Source organism: Sprattus sprattus (genome assembly GCF_963457725.1).
Source record: "Sprattus sprattus genome assembly, chromosome: 6".
Classification (NCBI taxonomy): Eukaryota; Metazoa; Chordata; class Actinopteri; order Clupeiformes; family Clupeidae; genus Sprattus; species Sprattus sprattus.
The window spans coordinates 22,341,845-22,365,113 of NC_137925.1; the positions used below are offsets into that span (position 1 = coordinate 22,341,845).

At 42.6% G+C, this 23,269-nt stretch overlaps 2 protein-coding genes across 2 annotated transcripts; both read right to left on the reverse strand.

Moving 5' to 3' along the window:
- Positions 1-10,791: 10,791 nt before the first annotated feature.
- On the reverse strand, positions 10,792-12,171 carry drd5a (dopamine receptor D5a; the record flags this gene model as incomplete). The annotated part of the gene is made up of 1 exon (XM_080840680.1): positions 10,792-12,171. The coding sequence occupies one exon, from the start codon at positions 12,169-12,171 to the stop codon at positions 10,792-10,794; it is 1,380 nt and encodes a 459-aa protein (XP_080696806.1).
- Positions 12,172-16,042: 3,871 nt separating this feature from the next.
- Positions 16,043-22,521, reverse strand: otop1 (otopetrin 1; the record flags this gene model as incomplete). The annotated part of the gene is made up of 6 exons (XM_080841448.1): positions 16,043-16,213; positions 16,670-17,601; positions 20,601-20,731; positions 21,035-21,093; positions 21,443-21,579; positions 21,924-22,521. The coding sequence occupies 6 exons, from the start codon at positions 22,519-22,521 to the stop codon at positions 16,043-16,045; spliced, it is 2,028 nt and encodes a 675-aa protein (XP_080697574.1).
- Between the last annotated feature and the right edge of the window lie 748 nt (positions 22,522-23,269).

Genomic DNA, 23,269 nt, shown 5'->3' on the forward strand with positions numbered 1-23,269 from the left:
GTGGAGAGCAAGGTGCTTTACCTGCCGCCAGGGAAGCAGCTGCAGTGTGAGAGAGAGAGTGAAAGAGGGGTGTGGCCAATTCTAAAAGGAAGCCGACAGCTGCAGGCAATCACCCGTGATTGCAGGGGACAGCCAAGGCATCTGTAGGGAAGACAAACAGTGAACACATAACAACAACAACCAGGCCCGTAACATAATGCAATGCAAAATATATTTGCTTTGCAAAATGCATATATTATGTGTAGCTGTATCCATATATCTATGTTTTGCATAGTTTAGCAATGATATGTCTGACACTACATATTGTAAAACAAAACAAACATACAGTGATGAAATTCAGCTATATGCTTCAAGACAATTCTATGCTATTCTGTGGTATACAAAAAGAGCTTTTCATTCCCAGTACAGTGAAACAACAATGCATGACTCTACCACTAGAAGTGTCCTGCAGCCCTAATGCTGATCCGTTGTGAATATTTCATAAACATTCTCCCTTGCCTTGAAACTTTAGCAGACACAACATTTTCAGCATATTTTGTTGTAATTGTCAGACTTTATTCGCACAAGCGACTCACTGCAACTCACCCTTTCTCCTATCCCGGACTGTCCTTCCTCCAGGACCCCAGGAGCAGTGGGCAGCTTTTAAGCCCCCTGGGACCAAGTGAGGTGGACCATCTGTCTTGGTCAAGGACGGACGAAAAGTGTTCAGTTCTTTTACATGTTTTTTCTGTTGGGGTTCTTAGTGGATGAAACCCCTTGTGAACACGGGGAGAACATGCAAACTCCGCACAGAAAGGCCTGGGAGATAAGAGCCCAGATAACTTGAGCACTAAAGATCTGGGGAGGACCTGCCCCCGAGAGCCAACAGCGCCCCATGCGAGAATCAAACCCATGACCTTCTTGTTGTGTGGCAGCAGTGCAAACACCTGAGCCACCTGCCACACTATCCCTACAACCTCTACAATCCTCCATATCCCACAAATATTTCAAGGCAAGCAGTTGTCATGACACCGACAATACACTTTTTTGATCCATTGGTTTACCTGTCCCAGTAATGTAGATATAGTATAGTGCTCTGACAGTACGGTATAGCACAGATACTTTTGAATGTGTGGCAATTGAACAACGGCTGATCAGTGGTACAGTGGTTAGTTTTGTTGACTAACAAGTAGCACTTGGGCAATGCAAGATGCTATTGTAAGTCACTTTGGATGACAGTGTTTGTTGTGGTTGCATTTTTCAGAGAGCAGAAAAAGGAGTTGGGGGTGGTGGTGGTGGTGGTGGTTCGGGGTGTTTGTCAGGAAGGAGTTGAAACAGCGGTAAATCACTTTGCTCAAACGCACAACAGGGCAGGAAAATGCCACACATTATTCCAGCGCCACGGCTAATCAAAGCAGAGAGGGTGATTAGAGAGGGAGGGACAGTGTTTTTCTGCTCTTTTTCTCTCTCCTTCTCTCTTTCTCTCTTTCTCTCTCTCTCTCTCTCTCTCTTTCATTCTCTCTCTCTCTTTCTGTCTCTTTCAACCCAAACAAGACATTATCACTCGTGCTGAACTGGAAGCGCTGAGGCGAGCTGAGTGAAATATGATGTACATCAGAACGTCTGCCATTAAGCTGTGTGGTCCAACACAATGCTGGACTTACAGTTGACGTTGTTTAGTTCTTAATTCTGTAACCATGGAAAGACAAGGCCCTAATTGCTCCCCTGTTCCGCTCTGAGAGGTTTCCTTGCATTCATGGCACATGATGTGGTATGTGATTGAAGTATTCCCCAGTTATGGATCCTGATGCAGACCAAAGAGTAATTGCAGCAATCTAAATAATGCTGAGTAGTTTCATTCATATATTTATACTCTGGTGCATCTTACTTCTGCTGTAAAATCTTACCTTGTAGATCTGTCAATCAACATGTACTTGCCTGCTGGAGACAAACCATCACGAGATGTGTGAACTCCTTATGGTCCATGTGACATTGCCAAGGGTTGGGGTTTGACCTGGAAGTAAGATGGTTGTACTTATGTGAGTGTTGTTCCAAGAATGTGTGTGTAGTTTTGAGAAATTGTTGAATTGCTTCAGAAAACTTGTTTTGGCAATCGGGAAAAACTGCAATAGTGTCAAAACACAGTTTTCACTCGGATTTAACAACCAGGATCCAGGGATTCACCAGGGATTTGACCCCCTGTGAATCCACCTCAACGGGTTTCTGAAGCTGCTTTGTAAGTGGGATTGATCTGGATTCCTCATTTGCAGGGAGAGGAGAGGCTCCGGAATCAGTAAGGGAAAGATTCTCAGCGATGGCTGCTAGGAGACAGCAGGAAGGCGGGGCAGACACTGGGGCAGACTATGGAGATGGAGATTGGAAATCCATGGATTCGATGCGCAAGACAGTGATAAAGAAGTGAGAATGTGTCTGTGTGTGATCATGAATGTGTGTGTGCATGTGTGTATGTGAGAGAGAGTGACAGAGGGGGGCGAGAGAGAGGGTGAGAGGGAAAAAGAGAATTTGAAATGAAAAGCCAGACAAAACTGAGTAAAGCTTTATCACAATCACAATCTTCACAGTCAAACAGCAAATGTATATCGTTAATATTTGAATCATGCACTGATAGTTTTGTGTGGTCTGGAAATATTACCATCACCATCACGTTGACAGCCGAGAGAAATGAGCGCGTGAAAAAGTCCTCCCCATCTCAGGATTTATTCAGAAGTATATATGACAACTCCGAATAAATAGCAAACGCATAATAGCTTTCTAACTTTCTAAACAAAGTTATTACCCTTTCATTTCAGAAGATTATACCCCATAGTTGGGCAAAGCCTTATAACTTCACAACAATTTTTATGATGGATTTTTCTGGGAACTGTTTTGTTCACTTTATCAGTGTGTCCATGCAATCTTTCTCTGCACCATCCATTTTCCTGCCCAAGGGGAGACACTTTTATGAAAACAACAGACTTATTCTTCTCTTTGGAAAAAGAACAGAGCTCATGTGAGAGAACATAAATTACTACTAATACACACGTCTTGTTCTAATGGATTTTTTGGTATAACAAATGGACTTAGATTAGACCTAATAAGTACTCCACATAAATGCTTTATTTCATGTATAGTATGCATACTCTTGACTGTTCCAGGTCTCTGTTAGTAGGTGCTGTTGACGCAACATCAACAGACAGCAGACAAATCTCATGTGTGTAGGAAGCCAAACCAGGAAGCCAGGAAGTCTACACTAAATGAAATGGGTTGGGGGCGTAATGCTTTCAGACAGTTTAGAGGTTCACTGTATGTTTTACAAACTAGCTGGGGTCAGGCTGAGCAGACAACGTAAAATAGTCCATCCGTCCCTCAACTAAGGTCTCATTTATCAAGCAATGTCTCATTTAAACATTCTTACACTTTGCTCCTGAGGGATGGTAGCATAGAGTTCATCACTGAGTTATTTCATGACACGTCAGATTCACTCATGGGTGGAAACAGGAGGAACACTTCTTAGTCCTTACCCCTCTCACTACCCCTCTCTCTCTCTATCTCTCTCTCTCTCCATGTGTGTGTGTGTGTGTGTGTGTGTGTGTGTGTGTGTGTGTGTTTATGTTTATGGCGGGAGGATGTAAATCCTTTGTAAATACTGTGTTGAAGAAGGACCTTGTGTTATTACAGATAGCACCATCAAGTCTTTGCTTATTCAAATTTAATTTACAGTGTATTTACATTATGGGGACAGGCTTGTGGGGGCAGGTTTTATTGGCAACCATCAAGTCATCTTGTTCAGCCAGGGTTTGACACTAGATTGAATTTCATTTAGGATTGATGAGGTGTGACAAATAAGTCTTTAGTGACCCTGAAAGAGAGCATCGATCCTGAACAGGGCTCTACAGATGGTGGGTAAATCTGCAAGTGTGTGTGTGTGTGTGTGTGTGTGTGTGTGTGTGTGTGTGTGTGTGTGTGTGTGTGTGTGTCTGTGTGTGTGTCTGTGTGTCTGTGTGTGTGTGTGTGTGTGTGTGTGTTTTTGCTGGACAAAACAAAAAAAAGAACCTGCATAATAGTGAAATAATACAAACACAAAACCGTGCATACAGTTATTGGCACCCTTCACCACTATTTGGTTGCAGAACATTTGGCAACAATGTCAACAAAGCCTCTAAACATTTGTTGAGACCATTCTAGAAGCTTCTTGCACCCGGCTGGTGGTAGTTTCTGCCACACTTCCATTGCTATGCATTCAACCTTTGTAAGTTGGCAGGAGTCCTGGCAGAATTCAGCTAACTCCCAAAGTCTTCCGTGGGATTTAGGTCAGGACTCACTGCTGGCCAGCTGAAAACAGTCCATCTTCTCCTTTTCAACCTCTCTTTTGTGCTGCTGGTTGTGTACTCTGGGCCTTTGTCCTGCTGAAAGACCTTCGCCTCAAGCCTCCGACACTGGGTAATACATTTCGCTCTACAATGCCTTGGTGATCTTCTGATTTAATAATTCCTCATACTTTCAATGCCTCCAGTACCTGAGGCAGCAAAGCAGTCCCACAGCATGAAAGAGCCTTCACCATGTTTTACTGCAGGCAGGGTGTTCTTATGGCAGTTATTTCATTGCCTATTAAAAAACAGATGCAACACATGCCAATAATTGTGTCTAGCATACATTTGTATCAGTATTGTGAAGCATATGAAAGCATTTTTGTTGTTGTTCAATAACTTTGGATGTATGATTTTTATATTCTGATTATATAAATGGGTTAATTTGCATTTATTGCTAAAGATATTCTAAATGCTGTACTTGGGTGTCAATTATTCTGACCAGAACAGTTTCACAGTAATATATTTGAATGCACTTTATTTTAATAACCATTAGCTTAACTAACTGTAAACCATGATATCAACATTTTTAGATGTTTACATTGCACTACATTACATGAAGTTAGAAAGTATTGCATAAATAATCTGTGAATCTACAAATGAATGACAGCTATGACATCGACAGGTTTGTGTGTATTGTGACTTCCTGGAGTTATTCACTAGAAATCCTTCACCTTTCCTCTTTACCGTGCACGCCCAGTGAGATAGGACCACACCCTCTCCCTCGTAGTAGCACACTGAAGCCCTTTGAAGAGGCCACCTGACATCCTCCCCACTGTCAGCCAATCATGAGCCTGAGAAATGACCACAGGTCAGTAATTACATTTTAGTGATCTGGGAGATCGGGTTGCGGTCTCCCGACTAAAACAGTGTAGTCCCTCGGAGTCTGGAAACCTATAGGAGTGGAGTGGCATGGCATGGAGTAGGAGGAGGGGGAGGAGAAGGATCCTCTTCTCCATTACTTAAGATCGAGCAGGACTCCAGGCAGTCCCCTGCGCACCATTGGATCAGATGTATTATTTACTGTTTACCACAGTCCTGATATCCAATGTCCTCCCACTGCTCTCCTGTGTGAACAGTTTCGACTTCCTCCATGACACGGTCACGCCTTCATGATGCAGTAATGCATACAGGTTTTGCATTGCCTTCTCTGAGGCTTCCACAGCTATATTGAGACACTACAAAAGGCTCCTCAAGTCTGCTTTCATGTTTTTCCTCCACATGAAATAAATAACCTTGACGGTTCAATGACGGTTCAATGAGATATATTATATAAGGCCACCTAACATCCTCCCCATATATATATTTATTTATATTTATCTCAAGGCACAACTCATGACAGGAACAAAAAGAAACCTACCCTGTGCTTTTTTTTGTTTGTTGTAAAGACGGGCAGAGAACTCCACAGGGGATTGTTTCTCTAACTGTGTCACCAGTGGAGCCGGAACCGAAAGAACAAGCTGGTCTAATCTGAGCATCAGCGGGAAGGAGAGCAGAGAGAGAGGAGAGACTGGGCCACGTGAGAGAGTGAGAGAATGAGAGGAAGAGAGTCGGACAGACAAATATAAAGAGAGTGACAGAGAGACAGGCAGACAAACAGAAAGAGAGAGAGAGAGAGAGAGAGAGAGAGACCGAGAGACCGAGAGACCGCCAGCCAGACAGACAGACAGACAGACAGACAGACAGACAGACAGACAGACAGACAGAGAGAAAGAGAAGCTCTGAATCCCTGTGGCAGTGATTAGAGCCCTTCAGTTACACAAAAGGTACAGACTCTGCTCTTGATACAGGGCGTTAAGGCTCTGACCTTATTTATTCTAATGAATCCCCTTGTGATTGTTGGAGTGCAGCTCTGTGCACGGGACAGGCTGGCTGGTGAAATGGATCAAATAGGCTCTTGGGGTGTGTGTGAGAGGGGAAGATTTAAGGTGTATGTATTTAAAGGTTGCGGAAGGGATGTAGGTCAGACGTGAACACCTTCTTCCTGCCTTCTCCTCTATGACTCAAACACCAGATACCAGTCTCCTGTTTCAAGCAGTACCATGTATCAGCGGGATGGAAAAAGGACACACAAGCTATCTGTCTATGTGTGTGTGTGTGTGTGTGTGTGTGTGTGTGTGTTTGCATCAGACATAAGAAGAGAAAAAAGAAACAGAGAGAGAGAGCGAGAGAGAGAGAGAGAGAGAGAGATGGGCACCATGATAATAGACTTCATTATTTGGTTGTTGTTCCGTAATTAGCTCAGAGTTCAGAAAACAAACCATTTCTCAACCATTGTCATCCCATACTGATATGAACCAGCTCACATCCAGGGTCATCCCTCCATCGAAGTAATCTCTCACATATGCATAATATCTCAGCACACAGCCTGCATAATGCAACTGAGAACAAAGAATCTGCCACATGATTCGCGCATCATCCGAGCTCTCAGTCGATCGCAGAGAAAAAGGCTTGTTCAAGCAGGAAAAGGCCATCTGACAGCTCCATTTGCACACGTACATTTGGTTCACTTCTCTAATATCCATACTCAAGGTTATAATGTCTCCTCTGTCGGGAGTGCACAAGCAGCTGTCTGCCTACAACACCTGAATTTACATAACTTGTGCATTACATCCTAAAATAAGACTGACACATCATCAGCAGCAAACACACAGTAAAATCATAAATTGCCCTGGATAGGTGATAGGCAACATGACCTGCACTCAAACCTTTTTTGTATGCCTTGGGGTGCATTGATTGAAATATTATATTATTGCAACAGGATTGCTTCATCTGTTTGAATGATTTGATATCAGGGCTGAGAAAAAGTACCCATATGAAAATAGAATGTCACAGTAGTCCATCACCTTTGTGGACACATCAGTTTTTGATTAAGTTCTCAGCCTTTCTTTTTTTCGGTAATAAAAACTTTACCCACACTATGTAAACATTATGTCTACTATCAGTACTAGTCATGTCAACTCTTCTATTGCCTTTTGAACGATATGCACATGATGCTGGTCATGCTTTAGACAGAGATGAAGATTGTCTTGTGTTCTTGACAAACTCTCCAGTTAGTCTAAGCTTTTGGTCTTATCTTTTTGTGGTTTTGTTAAGTCAAACATTTACCAGCATCATTCATTTGTGGATGTTTTTCTCCATTCAACATTTTGTTCCAGAAATAAGGTTGAAGACGGGAAGCAAATGCCAGTTTGTGTACCACTCACAGGATCACTCACACATCTCTGCTTCCACTGCTAAGCATTCCCTCCACAACCTCCACTTGACAGCTATGACTCATGTTAGACCATACGCCATGTCATTGTGTGTTGAGTAGTGGTCTATTTAGATTGTCTATTTAGGTTGTCTGGTTGGAGAAATTACTGCCAGTGCAGATGGCTACCAAATATTGCATTGTAAGATAATTGTTGTACTGTACTGGGAAAGAAAGGAGGACTCAAACAGGCTTCCTTCATTGCCTATAAAAATAAACAATAAGTAACAATAACATGAGCACTGGTTCATTACAACCCCACTCTGTGCAACCCTTTTATTATACTGCATTGAGTCCCACATCATTTGGCCAGTAATAACACTAATGGAGTAATACACAATACACCTAAAACAAAGGAACCTCTGAATCATAGAGAGAGGCTTTTGTTTTGTTTTGTCTCAATGCAGTATAATACAGCCATTAAAGTTTGTTTTTCGGGGAAGTAATTGTGTCCTGCCTTGGAAACCGCGACCTGAGACTGACTCATATATTCACCCCACTTATCTCCTATTGGTGTGTGTGGGATGGGTCAAGTTCTCTGTTTCGCTCAAACCCAGAAATGTAATTGTCTTCTGCACCCTGGGACTCCCCCCACTGTGTAATACAACTCTGAACACGGGGAGAGGTCATTTAAGGTTGACATGGACATAACCGCACAGCACTCCTCCATCTATGGAGGAACAGGAATGAGTGGGTTGCTTAAATTCACCTTTAGAGAGCTTTTTCAAACTTTAAGCTTGGTTGGTGGCTGAAGGTTTTCAGACAGCCCCCAGTACGACTAGAAGTTGCAACTAGTAAGTCATAAGTAATTTCTGGAAAATCTTGTTGACCTGAGGAAGTTGAACAAGAATAGCCATCTACTTAATTTTCTTTCTATCAAACATTTGTCCCTTCCTACAAGACCCTTGCGTTCTTAAGCTAACAATCACACCTCTAAAACCATGTCCTCTCTGATCCTACGATCAACAGAATGTCTGGGTGCTGAGAGAAATATTTCTAAATACTTGCATCATCTTAAGTTTCATTCTCACCTTTAACAACATAGTCCAGTGAGCAATACGTTTCAGCAGCCATGTCTCAATGACGCTGTGATGGTAAGTGATGGGCTCTGTACTCTTGACAGAAGGGGCTATTAGAAAAATTGAATCCTCTGAAGAGGAAATGACATAGATGGATGCCTAACCAGTCAGAGAAGCAATAGAGCTTAAACAGGATGTGGACAAAACAAGGACTGAGTGCTTCTAAGTCAGAGAAAGACAGCTACAGAAAGGGGTGCAAGGTGATGTTGGGTGAGGAAAGTCATCCAGCGCTGAAGAGAATTGTCAGCTTCACATATGAGAAACATCCTTGATTGTGCAACAAAAGTGGGAATGGATGATATAAAAAGGATCGAGAAAGAGGGACAGTTAAAAAAAAACAGAGAAAGAGAGTGAAAAAGAGAGAGGGGGAGAGACGGAAAGAGAACTTACAAAGGAATGATTCTGTGAAAGAGAGAGAGTTTTGACATATAAATGTTGATGGCTAGAGAAAACCCCCTAGACCAAGACCTGCTTCCAAACCAACATCCTGTCATCGCCAAGTACAAAGGCCAGCCTTCTCTCACTCCTGTTCAAAGATGGAGGAGGAGGAGGAGGTAGAAAAAAAGAAACAAGCACAAGAGACAACATCAAAAACAACAGTCTCCCTGCAGAACCAATCCAAACGCTTCTGCCCTTCCATCAGGAAAGTTTCACTTTTAAACTTCTAATGTGGGGCAAAGGACTATTAAGCAAATTCAACCTGATCGACCATTTCATTCACGTATTTAAACCAGGGGGAAAAATCAATCGCAGGTTCAGCGGACGATGAGAAGTTTCAAGATTTCAAGAAATGTTTCTTTGGTTGCAGGGTAAATTGGGTGTAAAATTCAGAAATACAAAACTATATGTAAAATATACAGGCTGTTATATGATGCTTCAGTCTTGTTGAAGTTATTAATTCTTTAAATAAATACATACAAACAGTGCTTATTCACAGCAGCACAGACTGTCTGTGTAAAGAGCTTTATTTAGAAAAAAGATGGTGCACGTCACTGTTGCAAGGACAGCATACATTCATATTGTGTCATCAGTACAGTATCAAAAATGACTGAAAGATTATGAGGTCTAATTTACATCCAGTTGAATGATGATGTGGGATGAATCCTCCCTTGCAATCACATTGAACTATGATTGCCTTTGCAAGTTTATGTAAGGTTTGAAAATATCGAACGAATCTGCAGTCATATACAAAGAGGAACAGCGAGAGAGAGAGAGAGAGAGAGAGAGAGAGAGAGAGAGAGAGAGAGAGAGAGAGAGAGAGAGCACCCCAGGAAATTGTCTATTACCAACGATGTAATTGTCAGATGCTAGTGAATGATTCACTTCATATGTATCTCTTATTTCTCTCTTTGTGGACTATTATTCATAACATTCACATTAAAGTAATTTGTGTTTGTATTACTTGTTGTATGATCAATATTGGACAGGTATATGACAACAATATCTGTCTTGTCTGAATGATACTATGAGGTATGGGACACTGCATTTACCAAGGACAATCGTGCAACATAGAGCTACATGACAGTGTAGAGAGAAAGAGAGCGAGAGATAAAGACAGAAAAAGGGAGAGACAGACAGACAGACAGACAGAGAGAAAAAGAGAGAGTTTTGGTGGGCACTTGACTATTTGGCAACCTTCTTAGTGTAACATCACGGAAAACACAACACTTTACCTTCAAAATCATATATTGCACTCAGTCCCAAAGATAATAAGGCGTCTTTGAAAATACAATGTAACAATGACTAAATGTCTAAAGGTGGTGACGTAAGGCTTTCCCAATTTGCAGATTTGTTGGCGATGAATGTCAGGATATATTAGCTTTTCATCATATTAGTGGTCTTCTTGGAATAATTGTACACATTGTAGGTTCGACTGCATGAACTTGCGATATTCTGACTTTAGCCGAACTGACAATCTCGGATCGAATATAAAAACACAATCGGATATAAAACACAATTAATTTTAACCTTCAACGACGAATAGCAACACATATGTATCAGATGTCCACTTCACATACGACGTCACTTTTAAGCATTAACACCAACATCACATATCAAAATATATATTACCAGAACAAAACATTTGAACACATCTGGTAATGCCAAGGACCCCTCAGTGTAAACCATTTGGAGTGAACGGTGTTAACCTGTCTAGACAAATATCTGCCTCGCAGTCGTCCAAATCACAAACCGAATCGCTTGCTATTTCGTTATTATGAGACAACTGTGAGATCCGGTCAAAGGTGTCTTCGTTGTCAATACAGTCCACGACATTTGGGATGATGTTCACGTACGCATTGACGATCTCTTTGTGGAATAAAGTGTCTTGGTTATATGAGACAAGTTCATTACTTATATTCACTGTTTCAACCGGTGTAGTGGAGCAAAAGTTACGACAGCCAAGCAGGGTTGCAAAGGCTTTCCGAAACTCTGCGTTGAACGCGTAGATGATAGGGTTTAAACTCGAATTGGTCCAGCCAAACCACACAAACACGTCAAAAGTCGTTTCACTGACACACGGTAGTCCAGCTTCCTGATCGGTGGGTGGTTTGTCACAAAAAGGAACCATGCAGTTCAGAATGAAGAAAGGTAGCCAGCAACAGACGAAAACACCCATAATCACAGAGAGAGTTTTCAGAACTTTGGTTTCCCTGTTAATTGACGTTTTCAAGGTATTGTGGTGTTGGCACTCGAGCCTATTTTGTCTGCAGCTTGTTGCGTGCTCAGCTGCGCGTTCCAGAGAAGCTATCCTCCTTATCTGTATTTGGGCAATCCTATATATTCGGGTGTATGTCACAATCATAATCGCCACAGGGATGTAGAAACTTATCAGAGATGACGAAATTGCGTATTCTCGGTTGAGGCTAGAGTCGCAATTCTCTTCGACTGGCTCTGCTGTGGTGGTATTGTTTGTGCCGATAATTTCTACACTGGCTTTGTGCCAGTTTAGTTGGACCGGAATGAAGGATATGAGTACAGACAGCGTCCATGTCACACTAATCATCACAAAGGCCACTCTTTGGGTCATTTTTCTCTCATATCGAAAAGGACTTGATATTGCCCAGTAGCGATCAACGCTGATAATACAGAGGTTCAGGATGGATGCTGTGGAGCACATGATGTCAAAAGCTACCCAAATGTTACAGAAGGAACCAAATGGCCAGTACCCTGCCACCTCGGCCACTGCTTTCCATGGCATCACCAGAATAGCCACGAATAAATCCGACACGGCAAGGGAAACTATGAAAATGTTGGTCACTTTACTTCTCAGGTGGCGGAACCGGAGTACGGCAGTGCAGACCATAATGTTCCCAAGCAGCGTCATGAGGATGAGCACGGCGAGCAGACAGCCCGTCACGGCGCGGACCATCAAGTCTCTCCTAGTGTTCAAGGTCGCCTCCGGTTCGGTCACGTTCCACATGATCACTCCAAGTGGGAACGGGATGGTGTTACAGGCGAGCACGGATGAAAAGTATTTCGCTGGAGTCTCCATGAGCCTGGTCAGGTGAATAGATGTAATACTGCGTTACGTCCATGTCCAGACGCACAAAAGTGAGACTCTCTTAGGTTCCCTTCCGCATCTCCGTGCATGATTACCTCGCAAAGGGCGACAAAGTTTTACTTTGCAGAAAAAAAATGTGTATGCGTTGATTACAGAAGTCTTAATTTCCAGTGCCTCTGTCCAGGTGAGGCAGAACCGCGCGCAAAGGAACGGAGCCGCTTCATCATCCGCGAGCGCATGTTGTTGCCTCGCGTCTCGTCTGACCTCCCTCGTCAGAGTAAGGCAGCGGCACTGAAACTGTTGGGTTGTGCTATTTTGAGTTCATGAGCACTTTGAGGGAAGGGGGGATGGGTGTTCTTCACGCGAGCGCGCGTGTGAGCGCCCGAACACACGCACACACACTAATAAATACCCACTTATGTCCATCACTAGCATATACGGACACTCACCCACACCGAAACACTCCACCGATTTGCATGCAGTCATGTCATCACCACCAACGAAACACTACTCCTTTTCAGAAACATGCATTTGCCTCCTTATCCCAAAGACCATGTCTGCTCAATGTCGTCAGACCAGTTTGAACGTACAACTGGAATGATTGGAATACAAATTGACTGAGTTTTAGTTGATGCTTTTTTTTACGAAAACGAAGCGTACAGTTATTTTCAGAAGATTTACAGAAGTCTTAACATTTCATTGACTACAATTCTCCTGTTGCAAAATGTGCCTGTTGTTCCCTTTTTGTTTTATTGTCTTTTTGACTTTAACACAGTGACATGTTATATGCACCGCAAAGCATTGCTCAGGAGCTATTTGAGAAGTACTTTTTTTTTTTTTTCATAATGCGAGAGGCTTCTCTTTTCAATTGCCTTTAAGGGAAATTGAAACAAACACGAAATAATTCAGCGTGCATAGAAGCGCCGTCTCGTGTGACTGGGAACTCTCCATGGTGCTGAATTTGTGGTTAAGGCGCGGGCGGGAATTAGTTTTCCTTTAGGAAATTAACTTCATGGATTTAAGTTGACACGAACGCTCACATAAAATCAATGGTATGTCATGTGTGACAACCGAAAATGTGGCGGCATCGTTAATATGTCATCACCGGATGGTGAATCTCATGTATAATCCGGCGTAGAGGCAGATATAGGTCATAAACAATCTCATGACGTTAATTCATGAAGCGCGTGTCCTGCCTCCAACAGGGTGTTTGTATGTATTTGAGTGTGTGTTTTTTTTTTTTTTTTTTTAGAAATGTGGGAGGATAGCCGTCAAAACGCAGTTTGAATTTGCGCTACAGTTGAATTGTATAGGCATATTGAGGAACTTTACCAGGTAAGGGTCATTCAGGCGATGTATTTATTTATTTATTCGTTTATCAGGTGGTGTATGTATTTGTTTATTAAAGCCTTCAACTGGATTCAAAGTTCAGATCACCCGAACAGCGCAATAATCTGCTGAAAACCAATTCACGATTCCACACCCTTCGGATCAGAAAAGAAAAAGAAGGCCTCTATCACCATCTAGTGGTCATTATATTTATCAGTTGGTGCAACAACTGATTCTTACAGAGCCCATTGAAGAAACCTCACAGGACGGTGTATTTGGTCTATGTAGATTCAGGGTAAAGGAGCAGAGAAAATAAAAAAAACATGATATACAAGTAAAGACATTTAATACAGATACAATTAACAATTTTCGTATCCTGTTTTGTGCGTTTAATGACTTAATTTGTGCTACTGTACAGTTAACATAGAAAGACAACACTACAAAAACATTACAGCTTAACACTGTTCTCTAAGACTAGCCACTATGTAATTCAGAGGAAAATCTGAAGAAAAACTGTCACTGTCACTGTCTTCTTTGGCTGGTACATGATATACATTTTCATATCCCATCATTCCCTCTTCCAAGATTGACACATATTTTTATTTTATTTTTTTATTTGTATTATTGGTCATGTGGTTTTTGTACAAAGTAGAAACCAAGAAAACCAAGCACACAACCAATATGACAAAATATTTTAGAATGCCTGAACAAACAGGCAAGTAGAAGGCAAATGATATTCTCAAGATAATATCAGCTCACAAAATTGGTCATGTATGCTAAACACAGCTTACATTGTCACACACAAATATTTCTCAAGGGTGTCTGACAGTGGTTACTACCTGCAATACATGGACAAATATTCACTCATGACAAGTGCTAGGTAGTTCTGTGGTGATGTTTAAACTGCACAATAGCACCCAAATGTTTTTTTAGTTTGTCAGTTTTCCCTTTTAACTAATATCTTCTGACTGATAAACACTGTATCATGGTGATATGTGTCTTTTCAGACACTCACACACAGTCAAACATCTGCAACCTAATGCACATACAAAGCTCCTGAAAATACATTTCTGAGCTGTGCAAATTCTGCCAAGGAAGGTGAGAACATTCTAGTAGAACATTCTAGTTCGGCCTTGAGAACCTGATTCCTATGGCAGCTTTTGAACTTTAAAAGAAACGGTTGACCCATGGCCTTTGTGATGGTCCAGTAAATAACGTTGGTCTGGTAAATCAATTCTATTAAAACATCGGTTTAGGTAAAAACCTTTAGTTTAGTAACCTTCAAAAGGCAGCCATTGCCATTGCTTAATAATTACAGAAGTCTCATTAATGACAAATGTCAGTCCTGGACAAAAAAATAGCACAGTGGAAAAAACTTTCTGACTTCTCTTCAGCAATGCTCTGTACTTTGCATTGCTCAGGAGAAGTATTTCACATAACTTGTGCATATGGTACCGTCTGAATGTAGGATGCGGCACACTAAAATAAACCACATTAAGTCTCTTGTCCCAAAAATGTCTTAAAACACGACGATGACTTGACAAATTCTACACTTCCCTAGATTCCTCAATGCACAAGCTACCAAGTCCAGTGGAAAACACACTTTGCTTTCACATTGTTAATTCGTGGAAAACACACTTTGCTTTCACATTGTTAATTCAATGCACTCCTTATTCGTTTGTGTGCACAACCAACTTGTCACAAGACCTTTTCAATTAGAGGGGAGAAGAGGCAGCAGAAGATGTTTCTAAGTGAAGGGCCACTCTTGAGCACAAAAAGCCTTTTGGTGATAATTTAGAGAGGACTGCTTTTTGGAGAGGTCGAATAAATATAAAAACACTTCTTTGGGCTGCCTACTTAGTAAAATTTTGCTTGTGATTTTTTATGGGGGTAAAAACTCAGACACAAGCTTGAAATGCAATTACAATTACATGACCCGAGGGCCAGTGGTATATTTTTGGTAAGTGGTAAATTGTTAAATGAGAGTCTAAAAATGAGAACGTAATCCATATTATTAGATACATTATGTACATTAAGAAATAACTAAAACAACTGCTTTGAAGCTTTTACTGTATTTGCTGTGTTCTATGTTCTGTTCACATTTTAATATGCTTTTGCACTCTGTAAAATTCTTGTAATGGAAAGAAGTTGTATGGCAACTTCAGGAAAAGTACAAGATGAAGTTCAAGTAATGACCCATACACCACTGTTGACATAACTAGAATGAATGAGAAACTGTTTAACTAAGGTTCTACACTCTCTGATAAGCGTCCAAGATATCAACCCTCTATTGCAATGAGCTAGCATGGCTCGTGTCCAGCGAATTCATCTCCTTATAAAGATGAATGCATTCTACATGCAGGTTTAACAAAACAGTATGAATCTTTAAATTAAAATTCAATTGAATTATATGATGCCGAGCACCAGGTATGTTGACTTCTAAAACACAGCTCATCCTGATTTGTAACACGAGAACTTGATACACTGAGCCCCTCCGTAATAAGTAAAATATACCATCTTGTAATATCGTGCCTCAGACCTTCCTGAACACTTCAAAGAGTGAAGCGACACAGTGCATCCTGTAGAAGAGGTTCAAGGGAATGGCAAAGTTGAGGACTGTGGTCCATATGGCGAACCCAAAGGTCTCCTGCTCCAGTCCGTTGTCATACTGAGGGCGACAGCCGAAGGCAGGGAGGATCCAAAGCTGGAGGGAGGAAGAAGACACAGATTGCAGTCACTTCACATGTGGAAATTCATTCAGCAATAGATGTTTAACCTTTTTTGTTTTTTAGACTCGTTAGGTGTGTCTACCAAAACTTACTTATTTAAAACAATTCAGAATGAGGATGGCAACTATAAGTGTACTAAATGCAGTCATCTTTAACTAAAGGTGGCTATAACACTATATATATCACAACATGAGAATAAGAGAATGACTCACACTCTCTCTCTCTCTCTCTCTCTCTCTCTCTCTCTCTCTCTCTCTCTCTCTCTCTCTCTCTCTCTCTCTCTCTCTCTCTCTCTCTCTCTCTCTCTGTCTCTCTCTCTCTCTCGGTCTCTCTGTCTCTCTCTCTCTGTCTCTCTCTCTGTCTCTCTCTCTCTCTCTCTGTCTCTCTGTCTCTCTGTCTCTCTGTCTCTCTGTCTCTGGGCCTCTGCTTACTGAGATGTTGCACATGAAGAGGAAGACAGCGATGTTCTTGAGGATCTGCCTCTTCTTTTTGCCCTTGTCCTCCAGGCCCGCCCCCACGGCCAGTGGCACCTCCGAGGGTTTCCTGGTGCAGCCGTACACCTGGCCGTTCTCCACCTGCTCGCTCTCCAGCGCGCCGCAGCACTTGTCCTGGTGCTGGTCGTAGGCCCGGTTGATGATGCCGTCGTACGGGGGACCCATGGAGGCGGCCACTGAGAAGATCTCAGGTGCGGCTGTGGTGCCGCCGGCGCCCACCTCGTGCTCCTCGCACACCTCGCCAGCCTCGCCCCTCTTGCGATACAGCGACTCAACGATGAAGAGGTTCTGCACGTACTTCTCCAGCACCACGAGCAGCGAGTACACCAGGCTGCACCAGCGGTACTGCGGGTTGCTTTGCGTGGCTGTCACCGCCACCACGCTGCACCACGACATGAGCCACGAGCCCACCGATGAGCCCAACAGGACCTCAGCGTCCAGCTGCCGTGACGGGTTCTTGGAGGTGTCCATGGGCAGGCCCTCGGCCCGGTAGATGAGGAGGCCCGTGCCCCCGGCCGCGCACATGAACGCCAGCATGACAATGCCAAAACAGTAGAACATCACAATGGCCGTCTCGCGCATCTCCAGCGACTTCTCCACGTGAATGATGTACACCACCAGGATGCCGATGGTGCTGGCCAGGGCCACCAGGCCCAGGATGGGGCCGACTATGAGGCCGGTGGTCCTGGTGGTGGGCTTCTTGCGGTTGGCGTGGAGGTCAATGGTGCGGCCGATGTTCTTCCACATGACAAAGAGCATGGCCGAGACAAAGATGTGGTACTCGATATTGAAGGGGTACAGGTAGTAGACACTGCTGGAGAACATGGTGCAGGCACTCGTGGTGCAGTTGCAGTCAGGCTCAAATTCCCCTGCAAATACATTTATTAAATATGTTACAAACCCCTCTTAGAATTACATATGGTCAGATGTGCACTTCTATACCAGTGTGATACATAATTTAAGTTTTGATATAGATAGTTTCTACATATACACACCAATGACTGCAAAAAGCATGGAAAGTGTGCGCTCAGTCAAAAAAGACACAGGAAGTAACTAAAAAACAGCGGAGATTGAACCAAATATGATTGGTTCTGGGCGGACCTGACTGTTTACCATGCGGGCTCTGTCTGCAAAAAGCACTTTGACTTAAATTTCTTCAACCAATCTCATAATTTCTTTATCATGTAAGTACATGACGCTTTGCTGTCCATGCTTTTTACAGTCACTGATTTGTTCATTCATCCAAGACAAACATATAGTCAAGTCCAGTAGCCTGACTGTGTCAGAATATGAGTCTGATACTGCTCCATTGAGCTGTGATTATGGGGCGTGTTTCAACGAACCAGTGAAAAAAATGCCTCTTCGCTCAATTGTATGACCATCTGATACATTCAACTTTTACCGGATTCCGTAGGAATTAGAGATGCGCGGTTGGCGGTTGCACCCGCGGACTCCGTGGTTAAACCGCGGATCGGGCGGATGACGTGACAAAAAATAATATTTTAATTAAATTCGGACGGGTGGCGGTTTACCCAACGAAATTCAAAATATATACATTGTTAAATGTCGTTACCTACATCCAAGCACATTTTGAAATAATCACATTTTCATCAGGCAGTAAATTGGCCTTGTTCCGTGTATGCATACAAAGCAAACAAAGGAAGCAAAAAAGTTTAAATTAAGTGACGATTCCTATCATGTCGCGTCTCTTTGCAACGCCGCAAACCTGCAAGCTATGAGTCAGCTGTCAGTATTGGAAGAAGCCTTAACGTGTCGTAGATGAAACTGCCTGGGTTATTTTGTTTCGTTAGGCTATTAGTTATATTTTAAAACAGCCAGTCATTGTAGCCTACCACTCGTGGAATAAGGAATTTCAAAGAGATGATGGAGTGATTTGACTCAGAAGTGACATTGGGCATTGGCAGAGCGAGATGAACAAGTTAAACTTCTAGCTCATTAACATCACTGCTAAGAAAGAAGGTAAGAAAAATAGTCGGAAAACTTTGATTTGCAAGGCAAGCAGGCAAGTGTTGGGGTTGTTACAGTATAAAGCCTACAATGCGGTGAAATTTTGGAATTAATAGACTCGGCGTTTCCTTCTAAACTAAAAACAGTAGGCTATATTACCATATTAAAATGGTGTACAAAATTGCGTTTTATTACAATGATAAAAAAGTGTAGGCCTACTAGCCTATGGTAAGGTCAGGTTTGCCGATGTGCTTGGCTATTTTAAAGTTTCTCCCTGTGCATCGATCGCAGACAGACGTCACTTCACTGATAATATTCTGAGGATAGGCTACAACATAGCCAATAGGCTTTCATACTAGGGGCTTTATCCTTTAAATATCTTTGCGGCATTGGATCAGTCTCCTTTCAAGAACAGGCAAGAACTTTCTAGCCTAGCGTCACAGCGCCTATACCTAAAAACAACAGGCGGATGGCGGGCGGGTGCGGTTTTGAAAATTGGTCAAAAAAATTGGTGCGGATGGATAGCGGACGGATCATGCGTTTTGTGATGCGGTTGCGGATGAAATAATAGCCCATCCGCGCATCTCTAGTAGGAATGAAGAAAAAAAACATCTTTTGGATAGACAAATGCCTTGATCGGGTTTCTCTGTTCCTCTTTCAAAATGAATGCGCTGTCAATATCTGTGAGATATGCATGCTCACGTTAGCAGTGAGGCTAGCTAGCTACTATGTGTTTCAATGGATTTTTGGTCTAAGCGTTAGCAGTAACCTAATAATAATGGTCTTGAGTTTCAGCTAAGACCTACAATACTCTACAACATTTGTGCAGCACATACACAACTAACCGAGTCAATGTAGACATAAAGAAAGTCGTGTAGGTAGCTTAATTCACATAAAATATTTCCCACTAACAGGCTCCCGAGACGCCGCTGTCTTGGTACGATTTCGAATCTACCGTTAATTCAACTCAAGCATTGGTTATTCATATGTCCATCATCGTATAAAGCCCACCCTGACAATTTCATTGGTTAGACCATTTTGCTGAAAACAGATAATTTCTCCCCAATGGAGCAGTGGCAGACCGAACTTCCCAACCTCAAATGTTGTGGGCGGGGTTCGGTCTGGTATCAAGGCTACAAGTCCAGCCTAATCCAGGGACATTTGACTTGCTTTGTGAAAAAGTGTTCTATGAATGTGATCTAAATGAATAATGAAGGCTGAAAACCTACTATGCTCACTGCATTGAGATTGTGAGAATGTAAATATGGGCAAATGCATATTTCAATCCACTCAATTAAAGAACAAAACATGATAACAACCTACTGCCACGGAATGCTGCCACCTAGAGGCCAAGTCAAGCCCTTAGACTCCCACCCCCAACCCCTCCCTCTGTCCCAGACCTTCCACCTCCACAGCCTACCAATACCTCTCATTTTAATTAAGAAGAAGGAAAGGAAAGAGAGAAAGAGGGAGGGAGGGAGAAAAAAAGAACAACGGTAAAGGCAGTCAGGCCCACCGCCGTCCGGATATGAGGGAACCATCAGGCTCATGGTGTATCAGTTACTGTAATTGCAGCGCCCATGGGAGCTCCGGGGAGCAGAGCAAAGTCGTCTGAGGTCGAGTGGGGAGGAGAGAGAGACGGGCGACCGTGTGTGTCGCCTGAAACCCAAGAGAGAGGCGTCGGACACAAACAAGACCTGTTGGATTACCTCTCTCTCTCCACCCTACCCCCTTACCCCCTCCGCACACCTCTCTTTCATCGTGGGGAGCAAGCCCTCAAGTGAGCTATTGTCCACTTCCTTGTGCAGTAGCCTGCCACTCAAGTGCAACCGTCTTACACAGACACAGACACACACACACAGACACACAGACACACACACACACACACACACACACACACCTATGGAGTGGTTGACGAAGCCCAGGGATGAGAGCCTTCTCTTGTGATTGTTCATGAAGTGCTCAGCCTCTGACATCACTCCGTTGCACCACAGCAGCAGGTTGGTGAAGACGGCATGAATCACACCGAATCTGATAGTAAACATAGCAGGTAACATAGCATTATTAAGCAGGCCAACTTCAAATACAGAGATAATGTGGATGGACAACTGTGTGAAGGAAGTGATAAAAAGGAAAATGTATTTAAATGACCGTTTTAACAGTTTTAAAGATTTATCTTTTCTTCATTCCAGTTTGAAGAATAAATGAATATATAGAATAAATGACTAAAACAGTAAATAACTAGAATAATACATTATTAATAAGTGTGGACTGAGTTAAAATTTAGATTCACAGGTGCAGGTAAAAGCTGTGTATGCACTTGTTTTTTAGTACCTTTCAAATGTCTTGTATCTGTTGATGACATCCTTGATGTGAAACCACAGAAAATGCACCTATTTTGAAATAAACAGGTGACTAAGGGTAAAATGTCAGACATGTTCACGACCAGAAGTTATTCCTCCATTGGTCCTTATGTTATCGAATGTAAAGCAGATATACAATTACAAACGAACCAAACGCTTGCAGACAACTCTTGCCAGGTTTCAAAGCGATATGTAGAGCTACTATGACAGAATAGTTCAAACTCCTTGTGTTGGCTGGCAAACAATGCCGCTTTATGCGGGAGAGACCACCCCTCTCAGGGATCTAAGAGACACTTGAGCTGCTTTGATATGAAATGACAGACATAGGCTTTTATTCCCCTGTGCTGTTTTAGCAATAAAGCAGTATGCATTAACCCACCTGAGATATTGTGTGGACTGCGTGGATGATGGGATATACGACGATCACAGCAGATATGCACGATTGATACCCCACAAAGTAGCCGATGCGGAAAGCATCCATGATCAATGACAGCAGAGCAAGTAGTGTCAATCCACCTACATAACGATCACAACTAAATCATTGAAGTATTAGACTGACAAAGTGAAATAACTTTCAACTTAAGTAGGCTATATAATGAAACAAGCAAGTCGAAGTGTGAGACCGATTCGTTCTCTCCACCAAAACGATAACGGAAAACATTTCTGTATATGGAAAAAATATATTGGGTTGTGTGAAAATGTATCGGCAGTGTTCAAGTACACAGTGCTTTCTATTGTCTTGTTATTCATGCACATATCTAAACTAAAACTCAACCAAATCACCTAAAGATGCACTGTATCTTTCTAAAACAAAAGGAATAAAGTAAAAGAGGAAAATGTGTGAAATGCATCCAAATTACCTCTTATCCAACTGGTTCCAGCATGTGCATCTTTCTCTGATACCAGACTCCTCTGCCTGTCCTTGCGCACAATGTACCAAAGCATCCATAAAAGCTGCAAAATCATGAGGGTGGTGATGAAAGACAGCAGGTGCTCCTCTTTAACGGATGGTCCACGGTTAGAGAGGGCAAGCATTAACGACGCGCCAATCAGCAGCAGATGAGTACCGTACTGAGCACTCAGGACCTCTGCGTTTTTCTGGGGGTAATTTTCGGTGAGACTGACTCTCAACTTTTTAAAAAATGTCTCATCCCTGTCTGACTTGGAAGACGAGGATGAGCTGTTGCAGTACTTGTTTAAGCACATAATATCCAGTCCGCCGTGTTCCACCATGGCACCAAGATCTATAGGACCAAAATCCTTAGAAAGAGACGTGTCAACACGGAGCGCTTTAAGTGCATTTGGAGAGGGCCGGCTGCGTAACCTGTTGCAATCGCCATGAACTGCATGGAGAGGGGCAACATGCCAAACATCCCACCTCTCCCGGAACTTCCGGGAATCTCCCGCAGCATAGTCTACACTTCTGGACACCCCTGAATAAGCCATACTCTCCTGCATATTCGTATAGCAAACAGGTATCTCGGTTTTCCTTTTCTATTCTTTTCAACTTTCGCCCTGCGGGAATTTGTTTTTCAGTGGTGGTATGTCTGGAGCGGTCTTCATCAGTCGAGGATTCTTAGTGCATGGTAACTGCGCGGTGAATTTCTACTTATTTCGGGAAAAAAAATCTGTGTGATTAACAGACAGACGATTAGTCGCGCTTATGACTATCAGCTGAGCTAAAGACCATTGCCTTGCTTATATCAAGATGCTGAGCCATCATCAGGTCGTTCATCAGATCGCCGGTTCACATCAATCAAGTTGCAGTAGGTAGTTATTCATGACGTACCTGAATTGGTATAACATCCCATCCATCCTATACCCTAGGCTACACTATGTTAAAAAAGAAAACTTGACGCTCTTTCTTCCCGTGCCGAAAGGTTTTCCTTCCTACCAGGTGCCCAGTATTGCTCTTTTGGCCTATGCCGTGTCACTTGCTGTGTGAGAGTTTAGGCAGTCAGCGTGGTGCATTTCACATATGGTAGACCCTCCGAGTGAATGGTTTAGACAGGTGAGCAGTTTATGGAACTTCTGGTCAGTTAGAAAGGTTATCTGATATAGGCTTCGTGTGGCTTTACTCACGTGCCCTTTCTCATGCATCCTGAGTTAAACTGATGAGTTAGTAGAATGTATCGACTCCATTTGAGAGATGTGATAAGATTGTCACCGTTCGTAAAGGTTTTAAATAATCAATTTACTTTTACGG